Source organism: Trachemys scripta, chromosome 4 (genome assembly GCF_013100865.1).
Source record: "Trachemys scripta elegans isolate TJP31775 chromosome 4, CAS_Tse_1.0, whole genome shotgun sequence".
NCBI classification, from domain to species: domain Eukaryota; kingdom Metazoa; phylum Chordata; order Testudines; family Emydidae; genus Trachemys; species Trachemys scripta.
In genome coordinates, this window is record NC_048301.1 from 33,049,890 (window position 1) to 33,069,346 (window position 19,457).

A 19,457-nucleotide genomic window follows, 5' to 3' on the forward strand; every position below is an offset into this window, starting at 1 on the left:
TCCCAACAAAGTCCAAAATCCTAAACTCCACCAGTTCCCAGTCCTCTGGCCCTGCTTCCGTTTGTTTGTTTATTTATTTATTTATTTCTCTCTCTGTTGGTCTCTCATGTAGCCCACCACTTTTTCATGTTTTTTTTTATAGTGGAATCCCTGAGTCCTTTCAGGAGGTATTTATATTGTAATTAGGTTTGGCTTAGCTATAGGCAAGGTAAAGACAGGGCAGGGGTAGTCCAGAAGAGAATGCTTGAGCAGCTGAAAGGCTACCAGTAAGCTGGTGGTAGGGAGCTGACACCCAGCCAGGCATAGGCATGACTACTTCATGCTGGAGGCACAGGGTAACAAGGTGACTCACAGTCGTGGGTGCCCTGAGATTCATCACAAGTACTTCAAAGAAAGGAGAAATAACAATTAAGAAAGAAAATTCTCTTTGGTGGATCACAGCGAAAGGAAGAAGTTGTGATGATAACCCAGAAATTCATACAACCTTAAAGTCATCTGGTAAAGAATAAACTCATCCTATAGGAAAAAGAACAAATGTAGAAATAATCGTAAATTATAAAATCACACTAAGACCATAGGAAGTGTTATACCAGAAAACACTATGAGATGTGATTTAGCTAATACTGTCAATTATTATTTTCCATGATTATTTGCGATTTAAACCATAAATTAAATAGCATCTTGACATTAGCATGATTTTAATCAAGGTAAATGATGGTGCGCTAAGGACAATGTGTAATAAAAATACTATTTAAAAGTATTTTAAATACTATTTTATTTTTAAGAGCGCAATACAGGAACTGAATGAAGTACCGGCCAGGCACAGCATTGCAGATAAGAGATGAGGCTATATGCAGCCATGCTACACCTATGTAAACTGATAAGGAATTCTTTTAAACACTACAGCCATATATGATAACTCTGGAACCCTTTTGGAAGTAGAGGGTATCTGTAAACTACTTCATGGAATCAAGCCGTCTTTGGTTGCTCGATACATTATTTCAGCTAGAGAAGAGCTGCTTATTCTAGACATTGGGCTACCCCCAGTTTTAGACACCACACGACCTGGGCAGGTGGTGCTGAGATGTAACCTCCACAGAGAAACACAGGTTTCGCTGCTACCCACCCCGCATGTTGGCAACCACTGCAGATGGCTCACCCCGTTTGGTAACTTTCATTCCTTTTGCCCAGCCCAGTCCCCTTTGTCCATTCCCCTGGCTGCCAATCAGCCCACCTGCCTCTTTCTTAAGCCCAGCTCCTGCATTTTGTCCCTGACTTTGCCCCTCCCTCCACCTGTTTCACCCTTCCCCAGCCATGTATTGCCCCCTGCTCTGTCCTGTCCGTTCCTCCCTCCGCTCGCTTTCTACCCACTCTGTGAGCGGACTCTGGCGGCAGAGAAGGGCAGCGCTTTCCGCAGGCGGCGCCGGGCATGCTCACGCGGCCCGGGCATGCGCACTACGGTCCAACAACCCGTTCTGAGGGGAAGCCGTTTCTGGCGCTAACTGTTCCGGGCGGTGTCACAGTGCAGCCATGTCTGGCGCGAGGAGACCAGCCCAGCTCGTTCGGCGGCGCCCTCTGTGAGGAGGCGGAGGAGAGGCAGCAGCGGGCATCCATGTCGGCGGCCAGGGATTAGCGAGGGAGACACCGAGCCCGGGAGGGGGGAGGGTAACTGACCCCCTCTCCTCTGGGGCTCCGGCGGGGGAGACGCGGAGCCGGCCGGCGGTGGGGACATGGCTGACCAGCATGCCCCCAACAGCCACCTGCGGCTAGAGTGGGTCTATGGCTACCGGGGTCACCAGTGCCGCAACAACCTCTACTACACGGCGGCTAAGGAGATCGTCTACTTCGTGGCGGGGGTCGGCGTGGTCTACAGCCCCCGGGAGCACCGGCAGAAATTCTACCTGGGGCACCAGGACGACATAATCAGGTACCGAGACCCTCACGACCTTCCCTGTGCCCTCGCCCCAGAGCCGCCCGAGCTCCGGCCGAAATCCGGCCGGGGCACCGGGATGTCCCAGCGACTAGAGACACCCTTCTATCCTGCAACCCCCTACTCTCCCCTATCGCCTCCACCTTCAGCCGCGGGAGCACCCGGCGAAGCCCTGCCTGGGGCACCAGGACATCCCCGGGTATCCGAGATCCCGATCCTCAGAAACATCGGTACAAATTGTACTTGGGATACCGGACTGTGTCATGTCCCGTGCCAGGATCACCAGCCCTCCCACCCCTTTCTCCTGGCGTGATCACAAGCAGAATATTGGAAAGAATCGGAATATGGCAATGACAGTGTGGCTTTAATCTCTCTCTCTCCCCCCCCCCCCCAATTTAGTTTGTCTTGTATGGCAGCAAGAATAGAAATCCCTTTAGAAACGGCTTTTGGATCGCGCGGTTCACTGCTTGCTTTCCTCAGGTGCTTGGTGCTGAAATTTGTATGCATGGCTGTATGTCAATATTTTGCCAGTATAAAATGATGTGTCTCGACCGTTGCTTGGTTCCCATCTGTGTGTGAAAGTCAAAAGGCTGGGAAGTGGGAAGTAGTAATCTGATGTGCATTTCAAAGTCATTCAACTCAGGAGGAGGTTAATCTGCAGCAGGTAGACCTTTGGCCCACATTTAAAATACAGCGATTACAGTATGGAAATGAAAGTTTCTGCAACGTTTAAGAGAATTTTATAATACCAAACGTTCTTGCACATTTGAAATTTATTCAACAAATCTGTCTAATTGTAGTAGGCTAAATGGTGAGTTAATAAAAAAGATTAAACACCAGTGGTGCAGAAGCAGAGTAGATGTCATGGAGGCAGAGTTATTTCCTAAATACACCAAACCAATAGTAGGTTTTTGGATACCCAGGTAGCATTGGAAGGCCAGTGGCAGTATTTTGAAGTGTATAAAGGGTAGATGTGAACCTGAGTCAGCAATCCTTTCTCTTCCAGTAGGCCTCATTGTGTGTGGATTTTAAATATTGTTGTCCTTTGACTGCTGTTTTTATTTAGAGAACAATTTTCAGTAGCCAGTAAATCTTGTAAAAACACATTGTATAGTGTGAATTGCTTGTGATGCTGGAAAGCACTTGGCATATCTTTTATAATTGCTGTACAAAGGTATTAACTAGCATTGCACATAGAGAGTAAAATGGATGCTGACTCTTTCATTCAGGGTTTAATACATTCTAGAAATCTGGACCAAAATGGCCACAAATATTTCTGTTTTTATTTTGATCTTAAAATTCTGTTTAGGGTCTTTTCAAACTTTTGAAGATTTTACAGTATGGGTATGAGCTTCTCTTACAGACCATTCTGTCCATAAATTAATTCCTACTTGGTGCTCAAAATGAGAAGAAAAAATTAGGTAGCTCATGGAATGCTGTGGTGTACTATGCAACCAAGCTGGATCAGATATGTGAATTAGCTATTTGTTCTATGGTCATTTCATTCTTTTTTTGACAATTTCTTCTTAATCTGAAACAAAAAAGCACCTTGAGAATTGTCATCAACTCCTCAGGCATTGTGGAAAATCCTTCACCATAGCCCCCATGAGCCTTTGCTTCCTTTGAGAACAGCTCATACGAATGAAGGGCCCAATCCTGCAAAGGTTTACTACATAGTTATTATTGACATGAATAGTTCTCATTGATGTAGCACTTGTTATCATGAAGTTTCCCTGTTGATTTCAATGGGGCTACTTACAGCATTACACCTGGTAGACGTGTTGACAGGATTGGGCCATGAGAAAGAAATTGTTTATGGCTTCCAACTGTGAAATTTCTTTGGTCTCTATGAATGTTTGTATGGAGTGCTAATTTGAGATAACAGGCTAATAACTACCTATCATTCAAACTGTACCAAAGAGCAGAAATTCTGCAAGGGGGAAATCTTTAGTGACTTCCTTGATTGTTAGTAGATACGTTTTGGCTTCTGTGGTATCATGATCAAACATACAGGAAGTTCTTGCTTTACAAAGTAGTGCTGTTATGATGATCTGATTCTTTATCTGTTTGCTGAGGACACCCTTGTGGAGCGGGGAGTATTTTCAATTTTGTACAGTTTTGTATACCTATCAAACTTTAGAAAGACTATATAGAACTGTTAGAACACTTGAAGATGTAATGAACATTCATCTCAACAGTAGAACGACTGTTTCCAATGATACCATCGTTTTTTTTATGATTAATGGGGTTACTTTCTACTTTCTCCTTTATAAAACAACAACCCCATCCTTGGTAGCTTTTCAAACTTAACTTTGGTGACTGAGGGCATTAGTTCTTAAAGATACATTTTAGTATCTCATCATCCTGAAATATTATATTAAATTGTTTTCTCAAAGAAATTAGCTATGGGAAAAATGTGAGAATGTCATTGAAGGTGGAATTATATAACAGAATAATCATTATAGCTGCTTTATTTTCTCTCCATAAAGTAGCAAGTTTTCAGTGTACTGAAAATTTGCTCATACAGTTTGATTTGATAAAACACATTTGTTGAATACTGCGATGTTGTTACTTACAATCTCTGCAGGAAGAAAACTGCAGGATTGCCATTTCTGTATGCATACGTGAGTTCTCAGTTGTAAAGGCAGGACTGAGGTTTTAAACTTTATAATGTATTAAAAAATCAAACTTGAATACATACAGATCTACATCTGCTAAATTTAAATTGCATTATAAACTTTTGATAACTAGGTCCCATAATACAAGGTGGGTAGATCATTGGTACTCTTCTGCATAGATATGGCATGTTTTGAATGGCATTCTGATATTAAGCAGCACTTGGGAAGATAGGAATTTTCATACCAGATCACACCAGTCGTCCCTCTAGACCAGTCCAGTATCCTGTTTCTGATAATGGTGGGTACTGGATGCTTGAGAAAGGTGCCAGAACTGCTTTAGTGGTCAATTATGGAATAACTTGTCCATAGTAGACAGTTTCCTCCTAATACACCTCTACCTCGATATAACGCTGTCCTCGGGAGCCAAAAAATCTTACTGCGTTATAGGTGAAACCGCGTTATATTGAACTTGCTTTGATCCACTGGAGTGTGCAGCCCTGCCCCCCGGAGCACTGCTTTACCGTGTTATATCCGAATTCGTGTTATATCCAGTCGCGTTATATTGAGGTAGCGATGTACCATCAGTTAGTGGTTAGCTTCTGGTGTCAAGATTTAAACCTCTTATTTAAAATAAAACACACACACATGGTTTAATCCTACCTAATTTAGCTAGATGTCCTCATTATCCATATAAAATGTCTAATCTTATTTTTAATCATGGTAAACCCTTGGCCTCAGTTTTACCTGTGGGAATGAGTCCCACAGGTTAATTATGCATTGAGAGAGAAAAAAAGTTTTCTTTTTATCTGTTCGTTGCCTTTCAATTTAATTGAATGTCCTTTTGTTTTTGTTATATGAGAGAGTAATTAGAATCACTCAAATTACTTTCTCTGATATCATTAATTATTTTGCATACCTCGATCATGTCCCTCCCCTTATTTGTCTCCTCTCTAAAATGAACAGTCCCAGTCTTCTCAATTTCTCTTCATAAAAGGGCTATCCATGCCTCTAATAATTTTTGTTCCTCGTATTAGGACTCCATTTATTTTTGCTATGTATCTTCTGAGAGTCAATAACCAGAAGTGAACACAGTATTCCAGGTGAGGGTATATCATTGATGCATATTATAATATTTTCAGTATTACATTCTATCTTATTCTTTATTAGAGTAGTTCAGCAGTGCCACTATAGTTAAAGTTGTGTCACAACTTCTGTTTAAAGGTCAGCCTTGCTAAATCCTCCAAAATTGACATGTTTAGTTGGATTCCTTTGAAGTTTGGTGTGGCTCAGGAAGATGCAGTGACCTGACTTTGAAGTCATTTGAGTCATGGTCTCCTGAGATATATATATATATATATAAGGCCCCCCACGAAAATAGTCATTTTTCAAAAAGTTTCTAGGTGGGTTCTCTGGCCAGAGCTAAAGATCAAACTATTGATGTGATGCAGGCCAAAATGGTCTCAATCTGTTGAGTTTTACCCAAAGTAGTATATGGCTTCCACTAAGCTTTTGGAGGACACAAATTGAGAATGGTATTTAAGAAAATGTAAATTTTTTTATAGTGCATGTGTCAATACAGAAAAAACAGAGGGTTTCCTTTCCCACCATTTTATATATTATAAAACTTGACTCTTGTAAGTGCTCTAAAATCCAAATGGTTATTTGGATTGCTTTGAAATTTGGTGTTTCTTGCATGCAGTAGTGTTAGTGTTCCAAATTTGGGGTCATTTAAGAGACGGGTTTCTGAGTTACAGGGCCCCCCAAAAACACTTTAGTTCTGCTACCTGGTACTGTTAAACTGAGAGGTGATCATTATTGGATGAATCACTGACCTTGTTGAGATTGATGGGTTCAATTATCATAACTAAGGATACATTAATCACAAGCCCCCACCTAAGACAAAAGGAGTTTGGGACTGAATGGCTGGAGGTTGCTGCAATTTGTGAATCATGGGTGGCAATTTTATTTTGTGGGGAATGTAATCAAAGTCTTTGAAGGATAAAATTAGATATGTAAATACTTCCTGGGAGGGGAAGGAGTATTAGGGGGCAGAGGTGTGGGGGAGTCAAAGGAGAGATCTTTGCGGCTGGAGTGAGGGGAGGGGAATAAATTAGGATTGGTGGTAGGGGAGGGGAGAGAGGTTGGAGGCTCAGGTAAGGGTGGTGTGGGGATTAGCGGGAGTGGAGAAGTGGGACATTGAGAAGGGGGATGTGAGTGTGAGTGGCAGAGGGACTGAAGGAGAATGGGGCAGGCGCACTTGTCAGCCCCATAGTCTCCCTTCCTGTGTGTCTAAATGTGGGAGGGTTCTTGCCTCTCTGGGACTCCCCTCATGAGCTGGGAGATAGGGAGCCTTGCCCCACTGATGGTGTCTGAATTCCTCTCCTGCTCTCCTTGTATGTGCTAGGATTTGGGGCCCATGTGCCCATGTACAAGGGTTGGAACACCTCCCTACCACAGTCATGTGAACTGAGTTCTGGCCTTGCCCTTTGGGGGAGGTATGAAGCCTTCTCCTTGCCCCACATGTGATCCAGGTTCTGGGAAAGTCCTGTCCTTTTGGGAGGGGAGCTGAGGATGAACATACTTCATGCATATCACAGGCTCTAAAGCACTCAGGAGGGGAATGAGAACACCCTCTGAGATGCAATTGTTTCAGGTTGTATTTTTCTTCATGGGGTGTTCTCACTCAGCTGAGAACATCACATTGAGATGAATAGGCTGCTTCAGACCTTTCAGAGTCTCCTATGCTGAAGACGGATGTGTAGAACAGCCCTTTCCCTCCATCCATCCTCGCTGTTTATAACAAGATGCTTTTAGGTCCTCTAAAATCCGCATAAAAATCCGCATATTTGTATAGATTTTTTTGAAAATTTCTATGCCTTGTGAAAATACAGAGTAGGATTAGTGCTCCAGATTTGGGGTCATTTGAGCAGGGATTCTGGAGATAGAAGTCGTCTCCCAAAATAGTATCCATCTGACCAACTTTTTTCCCCCTTTTGTTCTTTAATAGTCTTAGATGGGATTCTGTGTGTGAGAGTGAACAGCTTGTAAAAGGAAGTGAAGAGCTTGTAGATTTCAGAAACTGTGGGATTGGCAGAGGAAAGCAGTGTGTGTTAACAGGGAATATTGGGGCACTGCTGAATGAGGGCAGACTTAAGGTTGCATGGAAAACCTTAACTATGCATATCAAAATGGGAAATGACTTCCTAGGAAGGGGATTACTGTGGGAAGGGATCTGGGGATTGTACCACCAATCACAAGCTAAATATGAGTGAACAGTGTAACACTGTTGCAAAAAAAGCAAACATCATTCTGGGATGTATTTGCAGGAGTATTGTAATCAAGATACGAGAAGTAATTCTTCCGCTCTACTCCAGGCTGATTAGGCCTCAACTGAAGTATTGTGTCCAGTTCTGGGTGCCACATTTCAGGAAAGATGTGGACAAATTGGAGAAAGTCCAGAGAAGAGCAACAAAAATGATTAAAGGTCTATAAAACATGACCTATGAGAGAAGATTGAAAAAATTGGGTTTGTTTAGTCTGGAGAAGAGAAGACTGAGAGGGGACATAACAGTTTTCAAGTACATAAAAGGTTGTTACAAGGAGGATGGAGAAAAATTGCAGCAAGGGCAGTTTAGGTTGGACATTAGGAAAAACTTCCTAACTGTCAGAGTGGTTAAGCACTGGAATAAATTGCCTAGGGAGGTGGTGGAATCTGCATCATTGGGGAATTTTAAGAGCAGGTTGGACAAACTGCTGTCAGGGATGGTCTAGATAATACTTAGTCCTGCCTTGAGTGCCGGGGCTGGACTAGATGACCTCTTGAGGTCCCTTCTAGTTCTATGATTCTATGATATCCTTGTTTTTGGAAGTTTGAGTTTTGCTCAACTCCACGTTCTTCAGGGGGACAACATACACCTCTACCCCGATATAACACTGTCCTCGGGAGCCAAAAAATCTTACCGCGTTATAGACGAAACCGTGTTATATCAAACTTGCTTTGATCCTCCAGAGTGCGCAGCCCCACCTCCCCGGAGCATTGCTTTACCACGTTATATCCGAATTCATGTTATATCGGGTCACGTTATATCGGGGTAGAGGTGTACCACCAATCAACCTTAACTCTGAGTTAATGCTGTTTTTGCCAGTAAATAGATTCTAATGTTTTGTTCTTCTTTGAGGGCCCTCTGTGTGGTCCCACTTGTGGGATATGGCACCCCAGCACTGAGACATCGAACTGCCTTGCAAAGTGGTGTGTGTTGGGGCTGTACAAGAGTTCTTGCTTGGAAGTGATGTCATTGCCTTACTCAGTATGAGGGAGTGTACCCCCTTAGCTGCCTCAGTTCCTTTGCCATTGCCAGAGAGAGTGAATGGAATTCATCTTTGTGTCCTCATTCTAGGATCTTCCGTTAGTATTTTTTGTAAATAGTTAGTTTAGAGTAGTATAGAACACTTAGCGTAGTTAGACCTTCCCTTGTCCCAGGAGTCTTCATTTGACCCACTACTAGGACCATACTGGGCCCTCATCCCAGTAATGGCTTCAAGAGATGCCCTTCCTGCCCATCGATCATACTGGAAATCAATGCCCATATCCAGGATCTTCTATGTTTCGGTGAGACCCACTGCGTAATCTGGTGTGCGGTTTGCTGAGACTTCACTTCCCATGCTAGAGGGGAGAGACATTTGAGACTCCAGGCTCATCTGGCTTCTTAATGTCTACAGATTGATAGTTGAGGCTCATCAAGTGTATTGAGACCAGCCTCCATGCTGAGATCCTCTTGACAAAAGGCCCAAGACACATTTTGCCACTCTAGCCTCAGCATTGCCTTCTATCATAGGCTTGAGATCAAAATCTCCTTGGAATTATATTGGGAACAAATCCTTAATGCAGGATTACTCATGCTGGTTAAATCAAAAGCAGCTCTGAAGACCAACCAGATGTTGTCTATTAAGGCCTCAGTAGACTTGGCAAAAGTGCAGGAAGTGCCCACCTTGGCATTGACTCTTTTTTAGGCACTATTGTCCCTTGCACAGACTGTGGACCCATCCTTAGGCATCAATGCCTCTGTCTTGACACCAAAAGTCCGTTCAGATGTGCATCTGGGCAAAAGGAAAAAGAGGAAACATATCTCCCCATAAGAGGGACACAAGTATAAGAAAAAAAGAGGACATTTCCTCTCCCTTCTCCTTTGTACTCTCTGTCCCATGAGTGCATTGAAAGCTCTTAAATGGTACCATTGTCACCTCTTATCCACAGAGCCACATGTTTCGGCACCAATAAACTCACTGGTTTGAACTCAGTGACATCTTTGATGTCTCTTTGTCTGAGTGAGGACCACTGTCAAGGCTGCTTGTGACCCCTCCACATGCTGTTCTGTTGCTTGACCCAGTGTCTGTATTGGCTTTCCTGGTTCTGATCTGGAGCAGTCTTGTAGTATCTTCAGCCCCTTTGGAGATTAATCTTTAGCATTCCCCTATTCAACCTCTAGGCTCTGACCTTATTCCCTCACTTCAGATCCAGACATCATGGAAGAATATGATTCAGCGTCTTTTTCAGCTTCTCATGTGGTTTACATATAGGACTTGGTGAAAACCCTGGTGGAGACCTCATTCTTCCCCTGCTGACAAACACAGACCGCTTCAGGATCTACTGTGGAGAATGGCAAATATTCTTCAGTGCAAACTAGAGCAGTCAAGCAATTAAAAAAAAATTAAACTCTTCAGCCCCCTCGCTGTCGATGCCTCCCTCCCCACCCAGATGTATGCTATTAACGTATTAAAATTAATGCGTTAATTTTGTTTTCAGTTAATTGCAGGTGTTAAAGAGCTAGGAATTTAGGGGAGACAGTTGGGTAGTCTCCATGTCTGATTCTAATATTGACCAGGAGGAAAATCAAGAAAGAGAGAATACAGCAGTGAAGAAAGGAACAGCAGTGGGTAGGAGAATGGACATTAAGAGGAAAGATAGTGCCAATACCAATGAAGCCTACAGTCAGATAGGTAATACTGGCAGTAGAATAACTGTACCTCATTTGTTGAGGAATCTGGATGAAGCCAAGCAGAAACAACTAAGATGTTTGCATACCCATGCAAGGAGCCTGGGTAACAAAATGGAGGAACTAGAACTACTGGTGCAGGAAGCTAAACCAGATATCACAGGGATAACAGAAATATGATGTAATATTAGTAATGACTGGAGTACAGGTATTGAGCATAAGAATGGCCCTACTGGGTCAGACCAAAGGTCCATCTAGCCCAGTATCCTGGTATAGGAGAAGTATAGGATATTTACTCCTGGGGGAATTCTGCGCTACTGCTTAGGCACAGAATTCATGTCTCTTGCAGAATTTTATTTTTTTCCACAGAAAATACATTGAACAGCCAACAGCATGAATGCAGCAGGCTAATATTGGTGCCACAGAGGCCTCTGGTGGCCACAGAGGCCTCTGGTGGGCAAAAGGTGGAACTGAAGCACTCTGGGCAGAATGTATTTTCTGTGGGGGGAAAAAAATCTCTGTGTGTGCAGTGTCACAGAATTCCCCCAGGAGTAGAAGTTCATCACAGCACCCTGCCCACAGAGCCAGGTTAGGACATAATGGAGCACACGGGGCTGCTGGGGGATCACAGACTGAGGTTCAGAACGGCTAGTGGGGTGACAGCATTGAGCCAGGGGCTGAATGGGAGTGGAGGTGCATGGCCACATGGGGAGGAGACCGCAGGGACCTATCAGGATGGGGCGCACATTTGGGGACTGGGGCAGAAGTGTCTGACTGAATGGGAGAGGCTTGGGATCAGCCAGGGTCTGCATGGGGGAGGCTCTGCAACTCCTTAACAATCTTTCCCTTCCCCTCCCCACAAAAACCTGTTCCATACTTCTCCCACCCAAACCCAACTGGTTCACTCCAGGCTCCTTCCTCTCCCTCAGTTCCTCCATTACCCATGACACTCCCAAGTCTTTGCACTACTTCTGACGAGTGCAGGAAATACACTTCTGTATTGTAATTTAAATGAATTACTCAAAGTTCTGTATTAATATGTCTAGTAAGGAATCTATTTGTCAAAAAAATTACCAGAATCCTTTTTTTTTTGGTCTGTATTGTTACAGACATACTTGCTAACAGATATTTTCTTAATGAATTACCAAAATAATTTAAACTGGCATGATTATATTGTTATTTTGACAAATAAAATATGCAGAGTTTTGCAGAATTTTAAAATATCATGCACAGAATTTTTAAATGTTTTTGTGCAGAATTCCCCCAGTAGTAGATATTGTGTACTAGGAAACTAGTAAATCTTGGTTTAAAGACCCATTCCATGAGAGCCACTGCAGCATCAAAGGCATGTCTTAGGCACTTTCTACAGGTGTTTGGGTGCACATTTTCACCAGATATTACTCTTTGGATCTAGCATCATATTCTAATGTATAGTTTGGGAGAGCAGGGTCCATATTTATTTAAAAGCTCCTCACCAACCATCTACCTGGTGGAGCATTGCTTGCTAATTTCCCACAAGTGGGAATGCACAGAGGTCCTCAAAGAAGAAAAAGAGATTGCTTATCTGTAGGGATGGTTGAAATTTTTCTGTTGAAACTATTTCTCAACTGAAAATTGGGTTTTTGATTAAACAAAACCATACACAGACAGAGCTTGAAAACTTTTATCATAGGAAGGTCTACATTAAGATGAGGGCTCTCCTTTGTCAAAGGATAGTACCCAGGCTAAGCAGTTCACCTCCCTACCACTTGGTGCTTGGATTCTTACCAGGGTGCTGTCCCTGGATTTTACTCAGGGTCTCCATATTTTTGGTCTCTGTCCAGTAGGTGTCTGAATTTCTAAGCTCCCACTCTGGCCTCTGGAAGGAAGAAGGAATGATCTCTCTTTCTTCCTGCTGACCTCTGCTAGTCTTTCGCTCACACAATGTTTTTAGGAGTCCTTCCTAGTGAATGCATTCAGTACCTGCCTGTGCTGCTTTCTAAAGTAGGATGAAATTTACCCTATTCTTGGCAGTTTTATTGCCCACAAGGTTCTGAATAGCAATTGTGAAATTCATCAAACTCTTGTTAATTTCAGGCCTTATCTGTAGTTAGTGCAGGGCAAGCTGGGGTATGACTCTACAGCAGGGGTGGATAAACTACAGCCTGCAGGCCTGATCCGGCCCGCCAGCCATTTTAATCTTGCCCTCGAGCTCCTGCTGGGGACCAGGGTCTGGGGCTTGCCCTGCTCCGGCGCTCCAGCCGGGGAGCAGGGTCGGGGGCTGCCCCACGCAGCTCCCAGAAGCAGCAGCATGGCCCCCTTCCAGCTCCTATGCGTAGGGGCAGCCAGGGGGCTCCGGTCTGCATGCCGCCCCCACCCCAAGTGCCACCCCCGCAACTCCCTTTGGCTGGGAACCATGGCCAATGAGAGCTGCAGGGGCGGTACCTGCGGACGGGGCAGTGTGCAGAGCTGCCTGGCCATGCCTCTGCGTAGGAGCCAGAGAAGAGACATGCTGCTGCTTCTGGTAGCCGCTTGAGGTAAGCGCTGCCCAGAGCCTGCACCCCTGAGCCTCCCACCATGCCCCAACCCTCCTACACCCCAAACTCCTCATCCCCAGCCCCACCCCAGAGCCTGTACCTGAAGGCAGAGCCTTCACCCCCCCCCGCACCTCACCTCCTGCCCCAGTCCGGTGCCCCCTCCCGTACCCTGAACTCCTCATTTCTGGCCCCACCCCAGAGTCCGTACCCCCAACCAGAGCCCTCATCCCCTCCTACACCCCAATCCCGATTTTGTGAGCATTCATGGCCTGCCATACAATTTATATTCCCAGATGTGGCCCTCGGGTGAAAAAGTTTGCCCACCCCTGCTCTACAGTGCAGTAGCCTGCCACACACTAAGTGACTGTGTGAACCATGCTACTGTGCCCCAAAAAATTCTGTAGTGCATTTTGATATACTGCTGTTTTGAAAAAGCTTTGATTTACTGTTTGTTTGAAACAGCAGTAGATGAAAATGCACTACAGTACTTTTAATGTGTGGTACAAATCCACATGGCCACTTATTGCGTGGCAGGCTACAGCGATGTAGACTTGCACCCTAGCTCACCAGGCACCAAACCACCATATAGATATGCCCCCACTCTGCTGATGCTTAGCACAGTTATGAGTAATAACACAGGCTTTAGAACTGTCCATTTGCAGATTAAGAAAGACAGCACTATTTACAATACTGTTCATATTTGAAATCATTTCTTCTCAACCATAAGGCCTAGAAACTTACTAAAAGAAAAATATAAACCCACCAAACCCACAAAACTTGATTCTGAACGCATCAATGGAATTTGCTTATGAAATCTTCTTTCTTGCTGTGAGCAAAAGACTTTTTCAAGTCTTGACTTTATATGTAAATTTCTATTTAAAAAACCAAGCAGAAAACATGGGAACACACATGCTAGATTTTGTATAATTTTTGGAGGTTGTTTTTTTTTGTTTAAATGACCAAAAAAGTGTTTTAGTAACTTTTTTTTAAATTGGTTTGGTTGAATGAAAGTATTTTGGAATAGAGACAATAAAACCTTTTAAATTTAATTGAGTCCAGGTAGAACAATTGGAACTAAAACTTGACTATCACTTTAATTAGTATCTGTCATAAGAATTCTTCAATGCACTCTCTTCTAAGTGCTACATCGATACACACAAATACTAGAAAATTATCCACCAAGAAGGACACTGTAAAAACATATCACAAACCTCAAACACTATATTGTATTGAAGTAGATCTACACAGTAATGAGCCAAGCGCTTACAAGCTTGCCTTCCTTCACTCATCATGCTTTTCATAGTCTGCACTTACTCCACCTTGTGATCTGATCCTGTCAGTACTTGCAAGTAGGATCAGACCAGGTCAATACTTGGATGAGGGAGCATGTAGGTGCTTCAAAAAGTGCTGCTCTTGAACAGATAGTTGGCACTTCCTCCTCTGAATCAGTACTGAACCCATACCATAACATGGGGTTAATGTTGGAGAATAAGAAATAAAACTGAGTGCCTGCCCACATTTGATCATTAAAAATCCAAAGTCATTTTGTGCAGGAATTTAAGGGCATTACTCTTCATGTTTGGCCAAATTCCTATTTGGGTAATTACTTTAGATTTCTGTCTATCTGAATTTTCCCTGCAATTTCAGCTGGATTTCATTACCTTAGTCGCCATCATGGTACGGATAATGAAGTAGATTTTGTACCTGGGCTGATATATTTTCATGACAGCTTTGTAAGGCTGACTTAACATTTTTCTTAAAGTGCTATAGGGTGAGATGTGAGGAGACAAGGCCACAGGGGTTAGCTGAATAAATTTGCATAAAGTACTATCACTTAATAGCTTGCATGAAGTCAAATTTTGCTTGTTGTTTTAAGCTGTTAAAATTAGATTTGTATTAAGCTGTTGTGATAAAATCAACGGAATATTTAAAAGCCAATTATTTGGGAGTTGTCCCTTTTTTCTTAATAGCTGTTATTTTCCAAATGTGTTAGTATTAACGTGCTGTTTTTTTTTAACCCTTCTAATTCTTGGAAAACTGAATTTTGGAATTTAATCCATAATACAACTCCTGTGGATTTTCAACACACTTACATAATATGAAGAACTGATGGTACAAGAGTTATAAAACAGAAGTTCATTAATGCCATTCTTGCATCATTTGTATATTGAAAACTTGGTATTTCAGTTCTTCAGATGTTTGTGCTCTCTGAGTGAATCACATGATTTTTTGTTTTTCAAACTTTCACAGACTTAGATTGACATACTTTATAATTTGCATGATTGAAAAATAAAGTAGAATGTATTTGCATGAGAATTTAGTTTCACATCTTATGATCTTAAGGGTTTTGTGTGTATGAGAGAGAGAGAATCTGTTACCTTGCAATTTGCCCAAATATTTACAATGATGTCACTAGGTTACAACTGTGAAAGGGTTAAGTTTGGTCAAAAGAATTTTTCTGCAGGTGATCAATCATAATTGTGATTGATTTAGTGTTGTAGTCCAGGCACAGGAATTTTAAAATGAAAAGAATTCAATATTGAAACTAACAATACAGCTTTCTGATTTAAAGTGACCAGAGGACATTTATACAAATTAGTCATTTTACAGTTGGCATGGCTGGCAGATGAGTTTGGAATTATAGTGCTATAATAGTCTTTTGAATTCCCTTTGCTAATTATTCATAAAATATTTAGTTCATTTGAAAGTAACTGTTGCATGTTATACAACCATATATCAAGTATTTGACTCATTTCAGTTTTTGCCATCACTTGAAAAATAATTCCTCAATCAAGTTCTGTGACAAGAACCCAAGAGCTATCCTGGCCACTTTTGATAAGTCAGGTGAATAGACAGCCTTGATCGTATTGAATGCTTTAGTCTCAAAAAAACAAAGTGAATTTCCCACATCAGGCAGTGGGACTCAGTGTGAATGCCATTTGCTTTGGTATAGATTCAGTGACAGGACAGCCTTCAGTAGTGCTTTCACATTCACACAATGTGCACAAGTCAATACATAGCTGGCTTGCATTGAGGCATTGGTGACCACTAAGCTGCACCAACATAGGGTGGTGTCCAACACAGATTTCTGTTTCTGCAATAAATCACCTTCTTTAAGTATGATGCTTGATCTCTGTTGAAAAGGCCAGACATGCTGCAGATACTGACCTTTAGTCCTGGCAACAAGAAACATAGGGCTAGATTGCTGTGCCAGGTTTAGGACTCCAGACAGTCATAGAGTCAAGTAATTTCTTGGCACCCATTGACTACTTGTTCATTCACATCTTATTAGCGGTTCCTGATGTTTGCTGCTGGCCACCTTTACTTTTATTTCAAGACTTTGTCCTTCTGCTTGTATTGACCATTAAGACTTTCTCAACAATGATGGGAGTGGTAGCTGCAACTCTGAGAGGGGTATCTGTATTATCCTCACTTGGATGATGGCTGGTTCTGAGCAAATTCTCTTTTGAAAACGTCTGCAGTAGTCAGTGTATCACCTTGGCTGTCCCAGGACTTGGTGAACACATAGTAAAGCTCCTTATATTCCTCAGAGATCTTTCATATCTTGGAGCATCATTGATTTAGCAATAGGTAAGATATTCCCGTTCCACAAGAATATTCTAGAGTTGGAAACACTCCTCACTCAATTCAAGTCCACGAGATCAGGGTTCTTCATGCATGATCGTGAGATTTCTGGTGTTGTGCTTGGCTAAGGTTCCACTTCCAGTCATTACTAAAACAATTGCTGTCCTTCCACCTACCTATGGTAGATTAGTTTCCTGATGAAGTTTAAACATATCTGCTCTGTGAGGACTGGACCAAGTAATCAGTCTAAATGGGTCTCCTTTTCAGGATCCCACTTGGACTGAAACAGCCACATCTGCCAGCCTGTTTGGTTGGGTTGCACATTGTGCCTTGAGCTCTGTCCTGAGTGTGGTCACCCAGGAAATGCAAATTCCATGTCAGCGTCCTGGAACTGAAGGCAGCCTGTTTTTTTTGTCCTCCACCTGAGTCTTCCTCCACTCCAGTCTATCCTTATCGGAATTGACAATGTGATGGAGATAGCCTACTTCAACAGTCAAGGCAGAATGAGAAGTAAACCCCTATTGAGAACCACCATCCTCTTCAAGTGGGTGGAAAAGAATCTATAGTCTTTCAAAACTCTACATTTTTCCAGGTGTCTGAACTTTCAGTTTGACTGTCTGAGCCACCCCAACATCATCCAGGGGAGTGGTCTCTATACCTAGAAGCTTTTAACTTTCTGACTGATAAGTCCCTAGCTCTTAGCATCAGTTTATTAGCTTCGAATAGCAACTTCAAAATTCCCTAATATTGCAGCAGGTATCCTGACCCCTGCTTGGGCTCAGGTTGCCTCCTCCAAAACTTAGCCAGGGAACAGGGCTTAAAACTTTCTCCCTCTCCCTCTAATTTATAAGGTGTTAAAAATGGAGAAAGATTACTACCCTCTGTTACTTGTGGTCCTGAACTCATAGACTCATAGACTTTAAGATCAGAAGGGACCATTATGATCATCTGGTCTGACCCCCTGCATGCTGCAGGCCACATGACCCTTCCCTGGACTCTGCCATTGAGTCCCCAATCCTGTGTTTTAGTGACCTCAATCGGCAGAGACCCTCCTGCTAGCGATCCCTGCCCCATGCTGCGGAGGAAGGCGAAAAACCTCCAGAGGCTCAGCCAATCTACCCTGGAGGAAAATGGCGCAGGTGGACCTGGTTCACAGGCTCTGTGAATTGAAGGGCTTCTGCCTCTGGCACCCAGGATGGAGAAAACTGTTGTCCCAGGGTTTGGTCCTTCATCTTAGCCCCAGCTACTTCAAACTCAGGCGGTATGACTTGTTCCAGCATGTCTAAATTAGGGGTGCAGTCACCTACACCCTTCCTTCCTCCTGGAAAAATGAGACTTCCTATGTTTTTTTACGGGTCTGGGTAAAGTTTGATTGGCAATTCTCTGCTTGAAGCCTCAGATATCCTCCATTGTGAAGTTTCTCTGGGACTACTTTGAAAAAAGCTTTTCTTCCAACAACGAGGGGGTCCATCCTATGCCCTTAGCAGTTGTGGAGGCTTCTTGGTGGACTCCCATCCCTTTGACTACATTCCTTAAAGTGGTGTCCTATCTTAGTTTCTTTTAAGTCTCCTGTCCCCCTTTGGAACCTGAACCTTGTCCTCAACAGCCTTTGAGCATATCTCTTCAAGACTCTGCATTTATTTTTCTGTCTCCCTTTCCCAGAATGTTTCCTTTGTGGTGACTATCACTTTAGTTTGTTGGGTAGGATGCTTATGGTTCCGTTCTCTGAGCCCGCTATCTAGTCTGATATTTTTCCATTTAAAAATTGTGGTTCTCCATATATATCCTAGTTTCCTCTTCAAGAAACTTTCTCTGTACATTTTAACCTAGAAATCTCCCTTTCTAACTCTTGTTCTAATTCAAAAGACAGGTTTGAGATTAGACAACCATAGAGCTCTTCAGTATTGTCTTTTCAGAACAGCTTTTTTTAAGAAGTCCTGTTTGCTCTTTATCCTTTGATGTTCTCTTTTAAGGTAGAAAAGACCTCTCAACGTCTGTTCTCCCTGGATTGGATTCTGCATCCAGCATTGCTATGTTTCAGCAACCTATTCCCTGTCCGGAAACCTCAGCACCCATTCTACCAGAGCAGTAGCTGCCTCCTGAGCCATCAGCAGGAGTTCTTCTGTTGCTGAACTCTGTTAAGCCACTATATGGTACTCCGTCCTCCATTTATCCAGTAACTATGTCCATGGCTTGGCAGTGTCTGTTGATGCTGCCTCTGGAAGTAAGGTCCTGAAAGGAGTGTTTACCAGCCTTTGGTTACCCTCAGCATGGAGGAGGGATTTGCTCATCTCACAGGCCTGGATTGACTCTTTCCTTCATACTTGGAGCTCAGTCACATACTCTCACCTTTGTGCTGAACTTCTTAGTCTTCTTTTTTGTTCCTTCTTGAGTTTCCTAGCACTGCTTGTCAGAACCAGTGTACACATCACAGGAAAAAAAGATCTATCCAAGATGCCCCATAGGGAAGATTTGCTGAAGCACAGGGGGTGTGGAGATTTTTTCTCTCCTAGCTTGCAAATATCTTATCTGAGAAGAGTGACAGCTTGGAGCAGGAGAAAGGGGCCGTGGGGCCAAAAATGCATCATCCAGTTTATCACTGCTTGCCAGCCTGATAGCAGTGATGAAGTTTTTTTTGCAAATGCATCTTGGTATATCAATCATGTGAGTGCTCATGATTGTCTAGTGGGATGACTAAATTTGCTTCTCAAAACTTCCTTCAAATTTCCCCTCTTGAGGATGCTCTTGATTCACATAGCCAAAAAAAAAAAAAAAAGGCAATAAAAAACCTGAAAACTCGCTAAAAGGTGTGGGT

General features: G+C 43.0%; 1 protein-coding gene across 5 annotated transcripts in view; it reads left to right on the plus strand.

Annotated features, from left to right (window-relative positions):
* The first annotated feature begins 1,485 nt into the window (after positions 1 to 1,485).
* Positions 1,486 to 19,457, plus strand: part of EML5 (EMAP like 5) — a 290,414-nt gene continuing 272,442 nt past the window's right edge. For all 5 annotated transcript variants that reach the window (XM_034768124.1, XM_034768125.1, XM_034768126.1 and 2 more), the window contains exon 1: positions 1,486 to 1,927. In XM_034768124.1, coding sequence (XP_034624015.1) covers positions 1,731 to 1,927 — 197 coding nt within the window. In that variant the 5' untranslated portion in view covers positions 1,486 to 1,730. The remainder of the gene's footprint in view (positions 1,928 to 19,457) is intronic.